General features: G+C 47.7%; 1 protein-coding gene across 1 annotated transcript; it reads right to left on the bottom strand.

Annotated features, from left to right (window-relative positions):
• Nucleotides 1-2,514: 2,514 nt before the first annotated feature.
• LOC125943868 (uncharacterized) lies at nucleotides 2,515-3,752 on the bottom strand. The gene has a single exon (XM_049663415.1). The coding sequence runs from the start codon at nucleotides 3,724-3,726 to the stop codon at nucleotides 2,515-2,517; it is 1,212 nt and encodes a 403-aa protein (XP_049519372.1). The 5' UTR covers nucleotides 3,727-3,752.
• Between the last annotated feature and the right edge of the window lie 13,162 nt (nucleotides 3,753-16,914).

The raw sequence follows: 16,914 nt of genomic DNA, 5'->3' as shown, positions 1-16,914 counted from the left end.
TACTAAAAACATATTACACACTTTGGCTCTTGCAAACATCGAAAAGTTGTGGCCTCCCCATTGGTTAGTTTGTTCTTTCATTCTGTCCCTCTCATTCGTCCAGTATTCTTATGCGTCCAGTATTCTTATGCCAACTTATGGCACTACCAGAAGCACTACAAAAAGATTGGGCTTCCTTCACTACTTCTGCAATGCTTTGCTTATCGCGACAGAACACTGCTATGTCGTCAGCATAGGCTAACACTTTTATTTCTCTGCCAAAAAACGTGTACCCGCGAATACTATGGCTCTGAAGTATCTTTAAACAGAAAGGTTCTAAATAAAGAGCGAAAAGCAAGGCCGAGATCGGACACCCTTGTTTTATGCTAGACAGTACTGGAATTCGTCTGCTGAGTCTGTTGTTGATAATTAGGTTTGTTGTACAACCATCATAAACCATTTTCACCCCATCGAAAATGACTGTTCCGACATTCATGTATTCAAGAAGCAGAAACAGGATCTCGTGCGACACCCAGTCAAAAGCTTTGGCTAAATCCAGTTGTAGCATAGCTACACGATCTTGCATCAAATCGCAGCATTCAAGTATGCTTCGCGCTGTGTGTATATTTGTGAAAATAGTCCTACCTTTTATACCGCATGTCTGATGTGTACCTACTAGGGATTTCACTACACTCTGAAGACGTTGGGCGAGCACCTTCATGAATACTTTATAATCAATGTTAGCTAAACTTATTGGTCTGTAGGCCTCTACTGATTGAAGCTTTATGGCGTCAGTAACTTTAGGTATAAGTACCACATGTGTCTGTCGGAAGGAACGAGGCGTCCATTTTTGTTCATAACACTTCGTTATGACGCGATACAGAGCCTGTGCTACTTCAACCTTGAAAATTTTATATATCGCTGCCCCAAGACCATCTGGTCCAGGCGATTTTCTTGCACTGAGGTCATCGATAGCCTTTTCAATTTCTTCTACAGAAATAGGCCTTTCAAGAGCTTCCTTAAGTTCACCATCAATTCTCGGCATCAGAGGCAAATAATCACTTTTAAACGCCGAGATATCGCTTGCTCTCTTGCTTAGCAGCGTACTATAGTGGTCCACAAAAGCACGTTCTATCATTTCCTTGTCGTTTGTAAGCTGCCCTTGATAAACTACTTCTTTTATTTCCTTACTCAATGCGTGTCTCTTCTCATCACTTAGCGCTCGCTTGGTGGGCGTTTCACCCAACCATACTCGTTCTGCGCGTGCTCTCAAAACGGCGCCGCGATATCTCTCTTCATCAATGACTTCAAGTTTCGCTTTAAGTTCTTTGATATCGCTTACAAATGTACCAGCCGCGCCTCTTTCCATGCTCAAAAGGTATGCTAACGTGCACTGCAGTTGAAGTTCTTCTTGCTTTTGTTTGTGCCGCAACACGCATGCTCTCTCTAAAGCAATTATTTTCGCTTCGGTTTTAAACAGTTCCCAAGCTTCTACAACATTTTCCGCATTTTGAAGGAGAACATTTTCTAATTTCTCTTTTATTCTTCGTAGAAACAATTCATCCTGCAATAAATTGTCATTAAGTTTCCATAAGTGCCAATTAAATTTTTTCTCTTTGCTTTTCGTACCTATCGTAACCATTACCAAGCAATGGTCACTGAAACTGATGCATTCGACACTGTAGCTAGAAAGGAGCGGAACTAAGAGAAAAGGGACATAGATATGGTCTAACCTCGAGTGACAGTCTCCTTGAAAATGCGTATATTGCACATCACTGTCAGAACCAAGAACACTTCCAACATCCTCCAGATCAACTTCACACAAAATTTCACGCAGAACAGTTGCGCTTCTATCTTGACTGAGCAGCTTTTTCGATCTATCTATCGGCCGGCACACACAATTAAAGTCGCCAAACACTAGAACGTGCCTGTCACACACCAAGAAAGACCTCAGGTAAACAAAAAATTCTTCGCGTTCACAAGCATTATTAGGTGCATATACACACACCGCCCGCCAAAGCAGTCCAGAAAAAGAAAAATCACAAATAAGCATACGCCCTGACATGAAGTAGCTTGCTGCTCTGTTATCCCAATACTGTTTCTAATAAAAAGAAGGCAGCCACCAGAAGTACCATTCGCATGGCAAACGCATACGTTGTAATTCGTTCCGAAAATTTCTGCCAATCGATCCGTTTTTTTCTCTGATTCAATTTTTGTTTCTTGGACTGCCATCAAATCAATGTCTTTTTCTAATAGCATGCGGTGAATCTGACATTGTCTTCGCCGCTGTGACAGCCCTCTGACGTTTAATGTCGCCAAACGAAGCGGAGTGGTGATGTTAATTTCGTTTGCCATTGTGTTAGCTGCAATTAAGGTGGGCCCCTACTCACACGGTTCGAGGAAACATAGCGGCTGTTGTATACACTGATGCTTGGTGTTGCTCTTTGAAGGCGACAACTGCAAAACGACGTCCTCGTAGAATCACTCCCGATCAAAGATCGGGTGCGGAAAGTTCTTTCCGTGGCACTACCTCCGCTAAGGCGGAGGCGGCGCATGTGACGGCCGTCTGTCTGGCGGCACGTTGGGCTTGACCTTCAGCGTCGACCGTCGGACTGTCGGTGTTTTTGGTGTCGGTCCTTCGGTATCCACGCCGTCGGTATTTTGGCTGTGGTCCTCAACATCGTCACGCAACCGCTTTCCGGCGCCCTTAGCGTCGGAAGTCAGGTCCATGTCCTCACTGACGCTAACTGGCTCGTCAGCCACTTTGGTCGGAGGTGGCGTGATTTCTGACGACGCGCCTGTCACGTCAGCACCAGCTTCCGTCACTTGAACCTTGGCAGGTGGAGGCGCAGAATCCGGCACATTGCCTTCATCTATCCCCTTCAGGTTCACCTTTGCGGTCTTCGTAACCGGTGGTGCAGACTGAGCCGCCGCCCCTTCAGCTGCTCCTTTGGCGGCCTCTTCGGCGTCCTCTTGATCCATGAGAAGCTCGGACGAGTCCTCGCTCCTGCCTGGGCCTGCAACGTTGGCGTACGTTCTCACGCACTGGGTCTCGTCGTGGCCAAAGCGACGACACAGCCCACAGCGTGGAACCCGGCATTCTCGTCGAATGTGTCCAGTGCCACGGCACCGGAGGCAGAGGGGTGCTCTGCCCGGGACAATGACGAGAGCCAGGTCTTCCGCAACACGAAGTTGGTGTGGTAGGTCGTCTGCTGTCATTCCGGGCTTGAGTTTCAGGACCACAGACCGTGTCGTGGTTCCTTTGTCGTTGCAGCCCTGGACTCTCCACTTCTCTCTCGTCACTTCAGTTACTCTTCCGAACGGTGCCAAGGCTGTTCTGACGTCTTCGTCAGGAACACCATGCAACAGCCAGAAGAGCTTGAGCCTGACACCCTGGTTGCACGGGTCAATGACTACGCAACGGTGTTCCTTGACAAGGAATCCTTCTGTGTCCAATATCTTCTTTTTGGCCGCCTCGTTCGAAAAAGTTACGGCCCACACATGATTCATCTGATAGGCCCCGAGGGCCACCACTTCCGGCAGCAGCATGAGTCGCAAAAGCGCATCCCTGAAATGCTCGACACGGTAAGGCCAAGCTTTCACTTCGCCGTGGATAAAAATAGTGTTCAAAACACTTGCACCTGAAGGCAGTTGTGGTAGAACCATCTGGTAATCCGGAGAAGGTTTTTCCGTTGACCGGGAACCGCGGCCGAGGGCCGCTGTAACCGCTCCTGAGGAGCAAGACATTCCGCGACCGTTCACTGTGATGGCCGGAAGTGGAATCCCCTGCGCCACTCTGCTTTACAGTTAATGCGTGTAAACTCGCTCACATTTGTTATAAACGATTGAAGCTTCTTAAAGCACGGAAAGGAGGCGTCGTGCATGAGAGCGATTCACGGCATACAATATTGCACGCGGACATGAAATAACGCGCTGATGAGATATTTCTGTAAAATGTGAGAAAAATAAAAATATATGTAGCAGAGCGTGGTTTCGATGCACGGACCTCTGGGTTATGGGCCCATCATGCTTCCACTGCGGCACTCTGCTTTTTTTTTATTTATTGCCGGTCTTCGACAATGTACAGAACAAAATCTCAAAAAAGCACAACTACAAAACATATTGGAAAACATGAAAGCCATCAGTCCAACATGGACTGGCGTTGTCGAATTAAAATTCTTTTAATGCTGTCAGAGGTTCTATCCTCGACAGCCAATCGGGTACACATTCTTGTGTTTTCTTTATTTCAATAAACCGAGACATACTGTCTCGAAAATAAATACGAGCCGGCCTAGCGTCTGGGTCGCAATGGTACCCAGCCATCCGGGCCCGCCATAAACAGTGGAGGCCATGGAGCATGATTAAATCGTATGGTACCCCGTCCTCATTCTTTATCGCTAGGTACCTGATCCCGTGCGGATTCAACGAAAACTCCTTCTTGATTGTCCGTTTTAGGACGTCCCAGAAGTAGACCCCTTCCCAGCAATGCAAGAACACATGATCTACAGTTTCAGGTTGCTTGCAAATCAAGCAGTGTGGGCCCCATGGTACAAGGAAGCCGCGTTCTTCCATGAATGTCTTCACTGACAGTGTTCCTGTGTGTAGCCTAAAAAAGAATGTTTTTGCCCCAGTAGGTACCTCCATTCTTTTCACCCGTTTAAGGACATCCTGTCCTGGTCCTCCACTGTATATCGCTCTGTACAATGGCACTGGAAATATAATATCGCATACATCTTGATATAATGTCTTTCTTTTCACAGCAGATAAATACTCGAACGAAAAACGCACAGAAAGAAAGCGCACACTGTCGTCTACTTCTTTAAGATAGCCGCGAATCGTTCCTGGCATACTATTTGTACTCACAATGAGTGCCGGCAGCGCAGCTCTTAATCTGAGCTGTAATACCGTATGGAGAAAAGGATCACGCAGATCTCGAAAAAACAAAAATCTATTGACAAGCTGTCGTACAAAAAGATGCGCCAAGCCCAGGCCACCTTCCTTCACCCGCCTGAACAGATTTGTTCGGCTACATGTTTCCCAGTTAGAGTCCCAGATAAAAACACCGCATATCCACGGGGTGAATGATGATGAGTGGGCGAAGCTCCGGAGGGAATCATCGGTAAACCGTGAATCTTCCGTGTAATTCGCCCAGTCTCGCCGCACTAAATCGAATGATTGACTTCCACCAATGACACGCGCCATATGTGACGTCATTCCTATTTTATAACAGCGCCCTTCATTATAATTGCACCATCTCCCGCTTAAGGGGACGCTAGCACAAACGCGTTAGAAACGTGCAGTACTCTAAGGGGAAGAGGCCACAGCGTCTTACGCAGCCGTTTACACATGCCGGAACGTGCACCGCGTTTGCCGACGCCATCAGCGTTTATGAATACGGGGGTAAGGCGGAGAGGCCACAGCGTCTTACACCAGCTTCTTGCACGGACCGTAACGCGCTAGCACAAACGCGTTAGAAACGCGCAGTCTTTCGTTAATGTTGGGTATTTATTGCCATCGTGGTGCGCCTGTCCATGTGCGCTTCGTGGCGTAGTGGTTAGCGCCACGCGTTTAGAAGCGAGGGCTCCCTGGTTCGATTCCGCTACGGCCGCAACTCTCGGAATTTTTTTTTCTCATAAAAGTAGACGTGGCTACCTACTACGACGACTACTACTACTACTACAGAGGAGGGACAGACCCACACCCTAAGGAGCTTCGCCCCTAAAACGGCGAACACTCTGTGCAATCTTTGCACATTTACTCTTGAACAAAACAACGTCTGCATGACGTACCACAACTTCGTAATGAAAAACAAATTACATACAGTTGCCCTTGCGAAAATGGACAGGTTGATGCCTTTCCACCTGTCTGCTTTTTCTCTTGTTTCTTTTATTTGGTTCGTCCAGTATTCCTCGCTCTGTTTGTAGCTATCCAAGGGAACACCGAGATACTTGGTAGGGGTTTTCACCCAGCTCACATTCGCAAAGTTGTCCGGGGCCGAGGACCACTCTCCGTGCCACAAACCGAGGGACTTACCCCAGTTCACTTTACTGCCCGTTACATCACAAAACTGTTTCACCACGCGTATTGTTTCCGTTACGCTTTCTCTGTTTGTACAACACACGGCGATGTCATCGGCATATGCTAGGAGCTTGACTTCTGTGGCTGCCAAGCTATAACCGCGTATTTGATCGTTCTCAGTTATCGCCAAACACATCGTTTCAATGTAAACTGCAAAGAAAAGAGGACTGAGGGGGCAGCCTTGACGCACAGAACGCATGACGTTAATGGGGGGCCCCAATGATTTATTCACAATTGAGCGTGTTGTGCAGTTCTGATACGCCAACGCCACTCCCTCAGTGATGATGGCACCTACATTAACGTGATCCAGAATGGCAAACAAAATATCATGAGACACACAGTCAAACGCTTTCTCTAGGTCAAGCTGGAGCACTGCGACGCCATCGTAAGTGATGTCACAGCACTCGAGCACGCACCGCATCGTGTGAATATTCGAAAAAATTGACCTCCCCTTGATCCCACACGTTTGGTGGTCTGCGACGATTTCTTTGATGACGCTTTGAAGTCTGGCTGCCAAAACCTTCATGAAAATCTTATAGTCGACATTGGTTAAGGATATCGGCCTATAAGATGTCACGAGCCTAAGTTTCTCCGCTTTGTCACTCTTAGGTATCAAGATGGTATGCGCTTTACCAAAAGAAGGCGGCAAAGCTTTGTTCACATACGCGGCGTTAAACAGGTCTGTTAGCAGGGGCGACAGTTCTTTCTTGAAGGCTTTATAAAAACACGCGCTCAGACCGTCAGGTCCGGGTGATTTGCCATTGTTCAAATCATTTATTGCTTTTACGACTTCGTGTTCTCTTATAGTCCCTTCTAGTCGGTCCTTCGTGTCGTCACTCAATTGCGGCATGCGACCGAGAAAGACCCTTTTGAACTCATCTACATTGGCTTCTTGATATGCAAACAGTGACTGGTAATACTCTAAAAACGCTCGGCCTATGCTCTTATTATCGTCGACGAGCGTGCCATTCCACGAGATCTTATCGACATGATTACGTCGACCATGAGCTTTTTCAAATCCTAGTGCCCTTTTGGTGGGCGTCTCTCCCGCTACTAATGCGTTTGCTCTTGCTCGCACAATCGCACCTTGATAGCGTTCTTTGTCCAACTGTTCGATTTTTTCTTTGATGGTTCGCATATCTTGCTTATACGCCCCTGGCTCTTCGCACTCCAGCGCTATCAGCTGATTAAGTATCTTTCGTAAGTCTCGTTCTTTCATTTCCCTATCAAACTTTAAGCAGCTCGACCTTTCTATTGCTTTCATTTTTACCTTTTGTTTGAACCATTCCCATTTCTCTGCTATGGTTTCAGTACTTTCATCGCATACTTCCATAACGGCCTCATGTATTGCCTCTACAAATGGTTCGTCTTTTAGTAGTAAGGCATTCATATTCCATAGTTCCCAGTTAAAAGATGATTCCTTCTTCTTCATACCGATGTGACACTTCACCAAGCAGTGATCTGAGAACGACACAGGTGCGACAGAATAACTGTGGCACATTGTAATCATGTCTTGTGACATGTACTATCGTGAGCAATATGAGCTCGAACACGCGAGCGCGTGGAAAATAGCCTTGAACCCTACATCGGCCGATTTGCAGCGGCCGCTTTTGGAAACAAATTGGAAAGGGCGCCGCGCTTCCGCTGGCTGTTCACACTCCCGCCTCGATATCATTGCTGCAAAACGATAGCTTGTAGCATGTCACTGGCCGCTAGCGGTGATATCAATTCACATCAACGCGCTCAGCTACATCAAATGACCCATCAGGCTATGCAGCTGCTGAGATATCGGCTGTGACGCAGACTGCCATAATGCACAGGTCATGCTTGTATTAAATCTAGGCGGTGTTGGCTGAGCGTTCGGATACGCCTCTTTTATCATTTTTTTTGTACGCTAGCGAAGCGGGGGTGCCAACAGTTAGTGGAAGAGCCCCCCTCCTTTCCCATCCGGTTTCGGCAGCGCCATCCACGTATGACGCTATCTAGGTTTCGAGGCTATTTTCCACGCGCTCCCGTGTTCGAGCTCATATTGCTCACGATAGTACAAGTGGTCTAACCGCGCATGACTACTGCCTTGAAATCGTGTATACATCACCTCCCGCTCTCCCTCCAAACAGTCACATACATCGTCTAGTTCACTATCACTAATCAACTTAGAAAGTATGTGACTGCTTTTATCTCGAATGCCGGCACTATTGGATCGATCCCGAGCCCTCAAAACACAGTTGAAATCCCCCAACAAAATCATGCACTTATCACGGCTAATGTACTCAAAAAGATTCGAAAAAAGTAAAGCACGCTCTTCTACAACATTTGGCGCATATATGCATATAACTCGAAATTAAACTTCACAAAAAACAAAATCGCAAAATACAATCCTTCCGGATTGACATGAAAACACACTTTGTACTACAAGGTCTGGCAACTTCTTAACAAACAGGACGCATCCGGCGGACGTCCCTACCGCGTGGCTCACGAACGCATAATATCTAGTCGTGAAACGCCGCACCATGCTCCCAGTCTCCTCCTCCCCGTCTACCTTGGTCTCCTGGACAGCTAGAACGTCTATGTCGTGGTCAGTGACCAACCCTAGGACTTGACTTTGCCTACGGCTAGCCGCCAAGCCTCGCACGTTTAGTGTGGCAATACTGAGAGACGGGTCAGGTGCCATGCTGTACTAAAGAATGAAGTAGGCCCGGAGCATGGTGCTTACCTTTCACGACTAGCCCTCGGCTAGCCGTCTCCGGAACCTTCCGGCTTGCCGGCGTTGTTCGGGGGAGGCGCTTTGTCGCCAGGCGTTCTCTCCGGCGGGATGTTGGGCTTTGGCTTGAAGCCTAATCGCCTCCCAAGAGGCGTCTTTGTCGGCGGTCCCTCGTTGGAGCTCGTTGCACCCTCATCTCGGTCCTTTGTCTCGTCGTGGGTGCGTTTGACTGGAGCGGGAGTCGTAGTCCGGTCGTCGTCGTTGACGGCCTCGTCTTGTTGCATTGCCTTCGTGTCGTCGATGGGTGCATCTCCACTAACGCCCCCAGTCGCCTGATCTTCTGTAGTCGCGACTTGTGCCGACGCACTCGGCATCGCAGCAGCCTCAGCCACTTTGCCGTCTGCGTTCCCGGCCAACGAAGCACCGCTCGTCGCCAATGGCACCGCGTCTCCGGCTCCTTTGGCAGCGTCCTCCGCCTCCACCACGTCCATGACGTGCTCTGCCGCAACGTCAGTCGCAGCCGGGCCCATCACGGCGCCGTACGATTTCACGCAGTCCGCGTCCTCGTGGCCGAAACGTCTGCACCGTGAACAGCGGGGGACTTTACATTCCCGGCGGACGTGTCCCGTGCCCTGGCACCGCAAGCACTGCATGGGCCGGCCGGGAACAACAACCAAGGCCAACTCTCCGCCGACGCAGACCTGATGAGGAAGGTCCTCCACTTTGACGCCGCTCTTCAGCTTGAGCAGCACGGTCCTGGTGGTTGACGTCTTGTCCCCCATGCCTTGGACGCGCCACCTCTCCCGGCTTACCTCCTCCACCTTGCCGAAAGCCGCGAATGCAGTCCGGATGTCCTCGTCTGCCACGCCGTACAGTAGCCAGTGAAGCCTAAGCTTCACCTGCTGGTCCTGTGGGTCGACGATGACGCACCGTCGTCCCCTCACCTGCAGTTCCTTGTGGGCTATCAGCCGTTTCGTGGCGGTTGCATCCGTGAGGGTCACCGCCCAGACGTGGTTTATCTGGTACGCCCCTATGCACACCACCTCCGGTAGCAAGCCTGTCGGCAGCAGGGCGTCCCTAAAATCCTCGACCTTGTAAGGTCTCGCACGCACATCCCCGTGCAAAAACATGGTGTTAATCGCCACTCGTCCTTTTGGCAATTGAGGCAAAATAAACGGGTATTCCTTATCGTCGTTAGTCCTGTTACCGCGGCCAAAAGTGACCGCTGTCGCTGCCCTTGAAGAGGCCATGATCCCGCGAACCGTCACGCTCGGTGGCCGGAAGCAGAATGACTGCGCCACTCTGCTTTACTGTTAATGCGTGTAAATTCGCTCACATTTGCTATAAACGATTGAAGCTTCTTAAACCGCGGAAAGGAGGCGTCGTGCATGAGAGCGATTCATGGCATACAATATTGCACGCGGACATGAAATAACGCGCTGGTGAGATATTTCTGTAAAATGTGAGAAAAATAAAAATATATGTAGCAGAGCGTGGTTTCGATCCACGGACCTCTGGGTTATGGGCCCAGCACGCTTCCACTGCGCCACTCTGCTTTACTGTTAATGCGTGTAAATTCGCTCACATTTGTTATAAACAATTGAAGCTTCTTAAAGCGCGGAAAGGAGGCGTCGTGCATGAGAGCGATTCATGGCATACAATATTGCACGCGGACATGAAATAACACGCTGGTGAGATACTTCTGTAAAATGTGAGAAAAATAAAAATATATGTAGCAGAGCGTGGTTTCGATCCACGGGCCTCTGGGTTATGGGCCCAGCACGCTTCCACTGCGCCACTCTGCTTTAGTGTTAATGCGTGTAAATTCGCTCACATTTGTTATAAACAATTGAAGCTTCTTAAAGCGTGGAAAGGAGGCGTCGTGCATGAGAGCGATTCATGGCATACAATATTGCACGCGGACATGAAATAACGCGCTGGTGAGATATTTCTCTAAAATGTGAGAAAAATGAAAATATATGTAGCAGAGCGTGGTTTCGATCCACGGACCTCTGGGTTATGGGCCCAGCACGCTTCCACTGCGCCACTCTGCTTTACTGTTAATGCGTGTAAATTCGCTCACATTTGTTATAAACGATTGAAGCTTCTTAAAGCGCGGAACGGAGGCGTCGTGCATGAGAGCGATTCATGGCATACAATATTGCACGCGGACATGAAATAACGCGCTGGTGAGATATTTCTGTAAAATGTGAGAAAAATAAAAATATATGTAGCAGAGCGTGGTTTCGATCCACGGACCTCTGGGTTATGGGCCCAGCACGCTTCCACTGCGCCACTCTGCTTTACTGCTAATGCGTGTAAATTCGCTCACATTTGTTATAAACGATTGAAGCTTCTTAAAGCGCGGAAAGGAGGCGTCGTGCATGAGAGCGATTCATGGCATACAATATTGCACGCGGACATGAAATAAGGCGCTGGTGAGATATTTCTGTAAAATGTGAGAAAAATAAAAATATATGTAGCAGAGCGTGGTTTCGATCCACGGACCTCTGGGTTATGGGCCCAGCACGCTTCCACTGCGCCACTCTGCTTTACTGCTAATGCGTGTAAATTCGCTCACATTTGTTATAAACGATTGAAGCTTCTTAAAGCGCGGAAAGGAGGCGTCGTGCATGAGAGCGATTCATGGCATACAATATTGCACGCGGACATGAAATAACGCGCTGGTGAGATATTTCTGTAAAATGTGAGAAAAATAAAAGTATATGTAGCAGAGCGTGGTTTCGATCCACGGACCTCGTGGTTATGGGCCCAGCACGCTTCCACTGCGCCACTCTGCTTTTTTTTAGAACTTTTATTCAAACTGAAAGCAAGTACATAGATAAAAACCACTTTGGTCTGCTTGACCAGTGTGGTAGACTAAAATTTCTTCATTTTTGCCAAGTCATCAAGTACCGAAAGCCAATCTGGAGGCTCGGCTAAAGAGCTGTATACCTCGCGCATGTAGGTTACGTTCTCTATAAAGTTTTCCCTGGTTGACTTTATTTTGGGGTCTGCGTGCCTAACTGCCATTCTTGTGACCCAAAGGCTATGAAGGCCCAGTATCATAATCATGTCATAAGGAACGTTATTTTCAATCTGTACTGAAAGGTATCGAATTCCATATGGTGTTATCGGTAACTCTTTCTTCAGGGTTCGTTGCAACACATCCCAAAAAAATACTGGATCCCAACAGTCAATAAACGTGTGCTCGATGGTTTCGGGTTTCTTACACAAGAGGCAGTTGGTCGTTCAAGGTACAAATATTCCTTTCTCATCTAGCCATGTTTTTACCGGGAGTGTGTTTGTATGTAATTTGAAAAAGAACGTTTTAACAGCTCCTCTAACAGTCATTCTTCTAACTCTCTTTAAAACATCCTGCCCTGGGCCTCCATTGTTTAGGGATCTGTATAATGGGACTGGTATCATCACATCAATTAAATCTTTATACAGCTTCTTTCTCGGTACAAAGCTTAGGTACTCGAAAGAGAAGCGTGTTTTAAGTATCCTAAATGTCGTCACTACTTCTCTGAGGTAACCTTTTACGCCACAATCAAATGTAGTCGCACTAGACACAACAAATTCAGGCAATACATTTTTCAAGCGCATTTGCATCATTTCTCTCAAAAACGGGTCTCTCTGGTCCCGCATGAACATAAAACGCGACACAATCTGCCGGATGAACAGATGCGAAAGGCCCAGGCCTCCGTCTTTCACTGAGCGTAATAGATTAGTTCGGCTAACTCTCTCCCAACTGGAGCCCCAAATGAACACCGCAAATATTCGGTGCAGTTTTTGCACATGGACGCGTGACATTGATAAAAATTGCAGCACATACCACACTTTGGCAATCAAAAACACATTGCACGCACTGGCCCGAGCAAACATCGATAATTCACGGCCTTGCCATCCTCCAACTTTCTCCTTCACCCTTGGCGTCAGGTCATCCCAGTAATCTGCTGTTTGGTTATAATGCTCAAGAGGAACGCCTAAATACGTAGACGGACTTCTTGCCACGTAAGGCTCGCAAATTTTTCTGGTTTAACGTCCCATGTTCCGTACCAGAAACCGACACTTTTCTCCCAGTTTATCGCGCAGCCTGTCTGTTTACAAAAATCTTTGGTGACGCTAATGGCTTCTTCTATGCTTTTGCGGTCAGTGCAAAAAACACCTACGTCATCAGCGTAGGCAAGGATTTTCACGTGATGCGTCTGAAGCCTGAAACCATGTACCTTTTCGTTATTAATAAGACTAAGGCAGAAAGGTTCAAGGTAAAGAGCGAAGAGCAGTGATGACAACGCACATCCTTGTTTTATAGATGACCGGACGTCAATATTCTGGGTGAGGTTCTTGTTAACTATAATGCGCACAGTACAATCCTTATAAGCCATCTTTAAACCTTCTGATAACACTTTGCCAACATTGGCATGCTGAAACACAGAAAAAAGAACATCGTGTGTGACACGGTCAAAAGCCTTAGCGAGATCGAGTTGTAACATTGCAACTCGTCCTGATATAGCATCACAGCATTCGAGAACACTGCGGGCTACATGCACATTTGTACATATCGAACGCCCTTTTATTCCACATGTCTGGTGCGGTCCAACGAGAAGCATGATAACGCTTTGCAGACGTTTAGCCAAAATTTTTGTGTAGATTTTATAGTCAACATTTGTAAGAGTTATTGGGCGATAGGCCCCTACTGATAAAAGTTTCGCAGGATCATCCGTTTTAGGTATTAAAACCATATGAGCAGCGCGAAAGGAAGGCGGTAACAATTTTTCCTCATAAGCGTTTTGAATTACCTTATGCAAAATGGGGCTGATTTCCTCGATGAACATTTTGTAAAAAGCTGCGCCTATTCCATCTGGTCCGGGTGTTTTTCCTGGAGCCAATTCTTTAATGGCACTTGTCACTTCATCTATACTTATTGGCTGTTCTAATCGCGTCTTAACTTGTTCATCAAGCCTGGGTATTAAGTTAATAACCTCGGTTCTTAGCCCAGTTTTCCCGCCCTTGTTATTCGCAAATAATTCGCTGTAATGCTCAACAAATGCTTGCTCAATTTTACTCCTGTCTGATGTCACTTCGTTGCAATAGAGTATCTGTCGTATTTCATTTTGAGCCGCATATTTTCTTTCATCGGACATCGCTCGCTTGTTGGGCATTTCACCAAGCCACATCTTCTCAGCTCGCGCACTTATCACGGCGGCCCTATACTTTTCCGTTGCAATTACTTCCAGTTTGTTTTTTACTTCACGAATTGCTTTTATGTACATGCCGGGATTGCTGCTTTCCATGCACATAAGAAAATCGAGTTGGCACTGGAGTTCTTTTTCATTACGCTTTTGCATTTGGCTATTAATGCTTCCCCTTTCAATCGCAATCATCTTGACTGCGCTCTTAAAGTTTTCCCACTCAGCTGCCCAACCATGTGATACCGTGGATGCCATTTGTTCAATTCTTCTTGTTACACACTCCATAAATTTTTCGTCATGTAAAAGTTTCACATTGAATTTCCATAAAGCCCAATTAAAACGGCTTTTTCTCAAGTTGGTTCCTAGTGTAGCCATTACAAGGCTATGGTCGCTAAATGACACATGTTTCACTTCGTAGTGGTCACAATCTCTGGCAAGGTCGACTGTAACATATATCCTATCCAGCCTAGCACAGCTTCCGCGCTGATAATGGGTGTAGGTAGGGCGGCTTCCTCTTAACAATAAATATCCAAGATCCTCTAAATAATATTCCTGAAGCAGTGAAACAAGCAACCGTGAACTTTTATCTCGTACAGGGGTGTTTTTGGCTCGATCTTCAGCGAAACACACACAATTAAAGTCGCCAAACATAATTAAACATTTTTCGCATTTCAAAAATTTTTCTAACTCTTCAAACAACACAACGCGCTCATAATCGGTGTTTGGTGCGTATATACAGATAGCACGCCATTCCCTTGCACAATACGAAAAGTCAAGAACAAGCAATCGTCCCGCCTCCGACGCAACTTTTTCGCCTTCGATGCCTACGTCATTCCTTATGTAAATTGCACAACCGCCGGATGTGCCTACTGCGTGGCTAACACAAACATTAAAATGCCTTCGAAAAGTTTCCACCATGCGATCCGTCTGCTCCTCACTTTCAATCTTTGTTTCTTGCACGGCTACTATGTATAAGTTATTTTCCAGAAAAAGGCGGTTAAGTTGATTTTGTCGTTTCTTGGTCGCCAATCCTCGTACATTTACTGTGGCAACACGCAAGGCAAGACCGAGCCTTTCGTCTTTAAGTTGCGAAGAGCTGATGGATCGCGCGGTGTTTACCTCAGGGAGCAAGGGTGCATTAGAGCCTTCACTGAGTTGCGGCCGTGGTTGGTCGGGATGAACTCGCTGTCTGTTGCCTGCCTCGTCAACCGAAGTTCGGTGACTGGACGGGACAGCATCGTCCATGCGTTGTCGCTTTGGCGGTCCCATGTTGCTTACTTAGCAAGGGGTAGCGAGACCCCGCCTTTATTCCGGCGGTTTCTCCAGCGGGCGTCTACCAGAAAGAATGTTGGGTTTCGGCTTCAACGACGTTCGTCGCGTCAAAGCCGTTTTCATTGGCGGCCCCCCGTCATCTGCATCATCGAGATGGTCTGGTTCACCAACACTGTCAGCTGTGCATACGCTTTGTCGACGCCTCTACAACGCCATCCATCGTTTCCCACTGCACTGTCGACGTTTCATTTGGCGGTGTATCCTGAGGTTCACTTGACGGTTTCCTCTGCGGTAAACACTTTTCGGCCCTTTCGTTGTGCACGTCTTCACTATTTGGTCCTGTCGCATTTTCTTCCAGCTCTTTCTTTCACTAGTTGACTCACGTTGATGTATCACTGCCGGGGGCGTTTCCACCACTTTTTGTTTCACCGTCACCGTCGCTGCTACTTCTTCAGCTTCAGCCTCGTCCATGATGTTGTCTGATACGTCAGCGTCCTTTCTGGGGCCCGTTATGTTCGCGTACGTGGGTACGCACTGGGTTTCGTCATGGCTGAACCGGCGGCACCGTGAACATCGGGGGATTCAGCAGTCGCGGCGGATGTGCCCTTTTCCTTGGCAGCGCAAGCAGAGTGGCGCCTTGCCTGGAATAACTACGAGGGCAGGCTCACCGGCGACACGCACTTGATAAGGGATGTCTTCAATTGTGACTCCGGCCTTTAGCCTGAGGTTCAGCACGCGCGTTGTCGTAGCCTTTTCCGAAATTCCGAGGACACGCCAGCGCTCCTTTGTCGCTTCCATCACCTCGCCGTATGGCTCGAAAGCCATACGAATGTCGTCGTTCGTTACATTAGGAAGGACCCAGTGGATTTTCACTCGGACATCTTGGTTATTCGGGTCTACTACCAGCCACTTTCTGCCTTTCACAGTAATATTCCCAGTCGTCAACAACTTCTTCATACTTTCATGACTCTTGAACGTAACAGCCCACACATGATTCATTTGAAATGCTCCTAAGGCATCAACCTCAGGCAGCAATTCCAAACGACCAAGGGCATCCCGGTAGTCTTTAACCCTGTACGGCCTTGCTCGTGGGTCACCGTGCAAAAAAAGCGTTTTCAAAACAATCCGACCTTTAGGCAGATGAGGCAGCAACACTTGGTACGTCCTGGTTGTCTTCCATGTCGTCCCTGTTTCCGCGGCTAAGCTGGGCCGCTAGCACCGCCCCGTTGGAGCACATGAAAAACACGTCCGTACGCTTTCGCGGCCGGAAGTGGAATCTCCACTGCGCCACTCTGCTTTACTAATAATGCGTGTAAATTTGCTCACAATTGTAAGAAACGATTTAAGCTTCTTAAAGCGCGGAAAGGTGGCGTCGTGCATGAGTGCGATTCACGGCATACAATATTGCACGCGGACATGGAATAACGCGTAGATTAGATGTTTCTGTAAAATGTTAGAAAAATATCTGTAGCAGAGCGTGGTTTCGATGCACGGATCTCTGGGTTATGGGCCGAGCACGCTTCCACTGCGCCACTCTGCTTTACTAATAATGCGTGTAAATTTGCTCACATTTGTAAGAAACGATTTAAGCTTCTTAAAGCGCGGAAAGGGTGGCGTCGTGCATGAGTGGATTCACGGCATACAATATTGCACGCGGACATAGAATAACGCGTAGATTAGATGTTC

The sequence above is a fragment of the Dermacentor silvarum genome, chromosome 1, assembly GCF_013339745.2.
Source record: "Dermacentor silvarum isolate Dsil-2018 chromosome 1, BIME_Dsil_1.4, whole genome shotgun sequence".
In the NCBI taxonomy this organism is placed as follows: domain Eukaryota; kingdom Metazoa; phylum Arthropoda; class Arachnida; order Ixodida; family Ixodidae; genus Dermacentor; species Dermacentor silvarum.
The sequence above is the reverse complement of the archived record's forward strand: the minus strand, read 5'-3'. Positions and strand labels throughout refer to the sequence as shown.